The sequence below is a fragment of the Lycium ferocissimum genome, chromosome 6 (assembly GCF_029784015.1).
Source record: "Lycium ferocissimum isolate CSIRO_LF1 chromosome 6, AGI_CSIRO_Lferr_CH_V1, whole genome shotgun sequence".
Taxonomy (NCBI): Eukaryota; Viridiplantae; Streptophyta; class Magnoliopsida; order Solanales; family Solanaceae; genus Lycium; species Lycium ferocissimum.
This window is the reverse complement of record NC_081347.1, coordinates 14099822-14105133: the sequence shown is the minus strand read 5'-3', so window position 1 is coordinate 14105133 and position 5312 is coordinate 14099822. Positions and strand designations below refer to the sequence as shown.

Genomic DNA, 5312 nt, shown 5'->3' with positions numbered 1-5312 from the left:
GACACTCGTCGGGGTTCTCATTTCGCAACAAACCATTCGTCGATCTTCTTAAAAAAATATGGCGTGCATCACAAGGTTGCCACTCCATATCATCCTCGACGAGTAGTCGGTTGAAGTCTCCAATAGAGAGATAAAGAACATCTTGGCAAAGACAACAATGTGAATCGCACCGACCGGTCCAAAAGTTGGATGATGCTCTATGGGCATATCGCATGCCTTTCAAAACGCCTATTGGGACTTCACCGTATAAGCTGGTATTTGGGAAGGCATGTCATTTGCCTATTGAGCTTGAGCATAAGGCCCTTTGGGCATTGAAAAAGTTGAACATGGATTGGCATGAAGCAACTAAGCTGAGGTTGTTTCAAATCAACGAGATGGATGAATTTAGGTACAATGCCTATGAAAGTGCAACATTGTACAAGGAAAAAATGAAATACTATCATGACTCGAAGATCCTCAAAAGGGATTTTCAGCCAAAGGATTTGGTCCTATTGTACAATTCGAGCCTAAAGTTCTTTCCGGGCAAGCTTAAGTCTCGATGGTCAGGGCCGTTTGAAATTGTTAGTGTTTCCCCAAATGGAAGCGTCATTGAAGTGAAAATCGAGGATGACACTCGGACTTTTAAAGTAAATGCACAAAGAGTGAAGCACTATCATTGGTGCATTGATGATGGCAAAGTGATTGATAAGTATCGTTTGAAATATGATTCCTGAGCTGATAATTGAGGTATCACGTCGAGTCGCGATGTTAAATCAAGCGTTGTGTGGGAGGCAACCCACATTTACTGCTTTATGTTATTTTAAATGTCGTGCTTCCTTTGTTTTCTTTTATGTTTGTGATGTTTGCTGATGTGTTAGGATTCACATGAAAGAGGAGGCAAAAAGAATTAAGTGCTAGGGTTTGCACCAAAATGGCGCTCCACGTTACGCTGCCGTAACATTTGTTACGGCTCGTAACTACTTAAATCAATGAAGGCTGGAGATCAGTGTTACGGTCCGTAACATGAACCGTCGAATTGCGTTACGGACCGTAACATGTGACCTTAACTTGGAAGAACACCTAAGCAGCTACTGGAAATTTCATATATGTTACGTCAGGTATGATGGTCCGTAACACGGGTTACAGACCATCGTTTGCATAATTGCCAGATCATTAATAAATCATAAAATGGGGTCATTTGGAGTGACCATAACACGGGTTACGCTTCGTAACACGGGTTACGGCCCGTATCTGGAAGCGTAACGGTCGGCAGAGGTTTAAAAAACTCAACCGACGATTACACTTCCCATTTCAAATAAAAATTTGAATCCTCTCCCCATTCTTCACCACCCTTATAACTTCCCATCACCCCTATAACTCCTCTTCCCTCAACTCTTCATCTCTTCCTTACCATCTCCTCATTGTTCCGCACAATTTAAAGGTCTTGTTCTCTTAAGTTCATTGCGAAGGCCATTTTTTAAGTCTCAAGTTTTTCTGCCATTTCATTTGCGTCTTTCTCTAATCAAGTATGTTAATGTCGACACTCCCTAATCGTATGTTACTTCCTGTTCGATTCGTGTAAGCCATGATGCGTGACTTTAAAGTTTTGAAGTTTCCTTGATTATTGGACTTGGAATGACTACGGTGGGTGTTGGTTTGGTATGATTGCTGTGTTATTGGACTCGTACACACAAGGGCATTGTTTCCCACTGAGTCGGAGGACATCCCGATTGAAAGTTTCACTTGGAAACTAGTAAATTGGTTTGCCCGCCAACTGTTCGATGAAATGTTTCAAAGAAAATTTTGAGAAAATCGAGTGAAGTTTGAGTATCCCGAGGTACGTGAGGGTGTAAAATGGTGTTTCAGACCATACCCCAAGGATCGTACGGTTAAAAATCTGGGCTACGTGCTTAAATGAAAGTTTTGGCTAAGTGTTGAAATCTGTTGAAATTCCGCGAGACGCCCAAAGATTTCGGACCATAACACCACACCGTAACACCTATGATTTCCATCAAAACTTTCTGGAAATTTGGGTCATGTTACGTTGATGTGTTACGGACCATAACACGTTTGACGGACCGTAACACCATACCGTAACACCGGCTAATCTCCTCTTAACTCTCTGTGAAATTGGAGGGTGTTACGGTAAAGTGTTATTGATCGTAACACGTTCGACGGACCGTCGAATGTGTTACAGTCTCTGTGCTATAAATGAGAATATAAGTTACAGTTGAAGTTATGTCCTGTAACGCCGTTCGACGGTCCGTCGAACGTGTTACGGTCCCTGTGCTAATTTGTGTCTTGAGCATCAGAAAATGAGTTTGTATATACCATGTTGAAATTTCCTTCATGATAAATTGAAAACAACAAAACATGAACTTATTGTATATCACAGCTAACTCTACTCTTAAACAGGTATAGGTAACCCAAGGCAAGGAAAAAGGGTTGCACCCAAGGTTGCAGGATAAACTCTTTTACTTGAGTGATTGTGAGGAGGCCGATGTCCGAGGTTCAATTCCAGAATCGTTGATTTATGAAACTGATATTTGACAACTCTTTTGAGTGATTGTGAGGAGGCCGATGTCCGATGGTTATATTCGGGCATCGTTGTTGCATGGCCGATTCCGATGTTATTCCGGAATCGATTGTAGTGCATGGGCTCCGCGGGTCCCCCAGAGTGGTGCCGGTGAGACTCCCCCTGTGAGCAATTAGCCAGGGTCCCGTCTGTCTATTTGGCAAAGATCCGGGATGGGTGGCACTTAGACTTTGCGAGTCACACTGGGTTGTGCTGCCGAGACGTCGATATTTCCGTCCGGAGTGCATGTGTACACCTAATTTGCATAGCATGGCATGACATCACATTCATACCATTATTGCATTGCATTGCATTGTGACTTGAGTGAGATGTCGTGATGACTGTATTGTGATGATTGTGTTGTTGATGATTGGACTGTGATGATTCTATTGTGGTGATTGTTTCAGGATCGGATATACTCAGACTTATTATATTGGGGTTTAGATACTTACATAGGTGTTGATGGATACTCGGTTACGAATATATTGTTCCATGCGTGATATGTTTACTTGTTTATCTGCGTTATTTGAATTGTGTTAACTATGCTTAGTCGGCCTATGATGCCTACCAGTACTGTTGTTTGTACTGACCTGCCCTTGCTGCATTCTTTTATGAATGCAGAGTATCAGGCCGGATCTACTTCTCTGATTCGTGGTTGATCGACTCCTCAGCTTCTACTTGAGTTTTCTAGGGTGAGCATGGCGTCCGCTGACCTCGAAGACTCTTCTATTGCTTATGTCTTACTTTTCACTCAAGACATGATTTGAGACATTTTATGTATTATTATTCAGACCTTAGTATTCGGATTTAGATGCTTTTGTATGACCAGACTAGATACTGGGGTGGATTCATTTACTTCCGCACTTATCTATATTATATCATATTGTGAGACTTACGTCATTTTACTTCTTCCGCTATTACTTTATTGATTGTGAACGTCGAGTTAAGGGTTCGCCTACCGAGGTGAAAAATGTAGGTACCCGCATGACCTAGGCTAAAATGGATCGTGACAAGAAGTTTAGCCACTCATGATTCTAGACGAAGAACAAGAATTCATGAATAATCTAGGGTTGAAAAGAAGAAAATAAAATAAACCTAGAGAGAGAAAGTAAAGCGACGGTTGATCCCAACATGTCATTAATAACAACTAAAATGTATATTTATAGTCTAGGGTTAAAACTAACATAATTCGACCCAATCCTAATCAATATAGGAGAAACTGGCAGCTCGTATGCGTTGCACCCGCGTCGCATGTGCAACGCGGGTGTGCTCAGTGATTTCCAATTAGCTTGGTTTGCAGCTGATTTTTCCGTCACCTACCCGCGACGCGGGTGTGACACTTGAACAGCCTCTGCGCACTGGACCCGCGACATGGTTGTAACACCCAACTTCCTTCAGTTTGTCCAAAAACTCTTCTAAGTGTCACGAGCTCCTCTCGTTAACTTGTGCACACAAGATCACCTCCAGAACCAAAATTGCTCGGTTTCCAATCACTTGTCCTTATTGTACCTAAATACACAAATATACCAACATAAGCAAGAATACAATGATTTCATCATAGAAAATGCGATTAAAGTACTAAAACCAAATGGTAAGATGACACCAAATATCGATATTTGTGCCAAATATCAACCCTTTCTGCAACAAAGTACTCAATATTTTCTAAAATAAAATAGTCTACTCTATTCTATAAGACTATGATTCTTGGAAAAGGGGTCCCCCAAATTTGGGGTCTAAAGCAACAAACTTCAGTTGCTTCACATAATAGTAAAGAAGTACTATCTCAAGAGTTCTATAACATGATATAAGCCGATTGAGACCTAGTTGGTAATGAAATATGAGTCATCCAAGCCTAGAAGGAGTGTTAGTATGACTCGTAGGAATAAGACATTGTTCAAACAGTGAAGGTCTGATTTGGAACATGTTCTGATAATACAAAAGGGAGCGGAAAACGAGGAGGAGGGTTTTCAAGTTCTAATAAAGACTGGATGGACACTTGGCATGACGTGTCGTAGGGTATACATGGACCGAATTGGTTCGGATTTTTTAAATATCAAATGTAATCAATTGTGTCGGATTTTTAAATTTTTAAATCAAACCAAATTAACCAATAAAAGCCGGGTTTTTCAACTTTGAATTTTCTTGGGTTTTTTCCCGATAAAGTCTTCATACAAAACATATAACTTATGCTTCAAATATTTCCTTAGTCCTAGTAAGATACAATTAGCTAATTAAGATGTTTGTTAAGAAAATAACACAAAGTGTGAGATGAGTGATGACATTCTACTAAAATATAAAAAGATAATGAAATCGCATAAAAAAAATATTTCTAATTAATAAACCATAATGAAAATGATCATAATCTAAAAGTACTAAGTCTTGCTAAAATAAGTACGGTTAATAAATATTGATTACATGACTAATTATTAAAAACAAAAATAAAATTAAGTTATGTATTTTCATTGTCTAAACCAATGCAAAACTAAAGAATAGATAGCCAACATTATTTTCATTTATAGTGCTAGAATTGAATTTCTTTTGTTAGCGTTAGTATTGATTTGGTTTTGGTTTGGCTTTATTTGAGTTACTAACATATATGAGCTATAAAACTTATCGGCCTATCCAAAATTCTTAGTCCAAGCTTGAAATAATATGTTAAAAAATAAAAACTATGAAAATGTTTAAGAAATATTTATAAATTACATTATAAATAAATGTATTTTTGTATAAAATATTTTTAAAAATTGTATACATTACA

At 38.9% G+C, this 5312-nt stretch overlaps 1 protein-coding gene across 1 annotated transcript; it reads left to right on the top strand.

Annotated features, from left to right (window-relative positions):
- Positions 1–212: 212 nt before the first annotated feature.
- Positions 213–713, top strand: LOC132061136 (uncharacterized). Its single transcript, XM_059454001.1, has one exon. It carries the CDS (start codon positions 213–215, stop codon positions 711–713), a length of 501 nt encoding a protein of 166 aa, XP_059309984.1.
- The last annotated feature ends 4599 nt before the right edge of the window (positions 714–5312 follow it).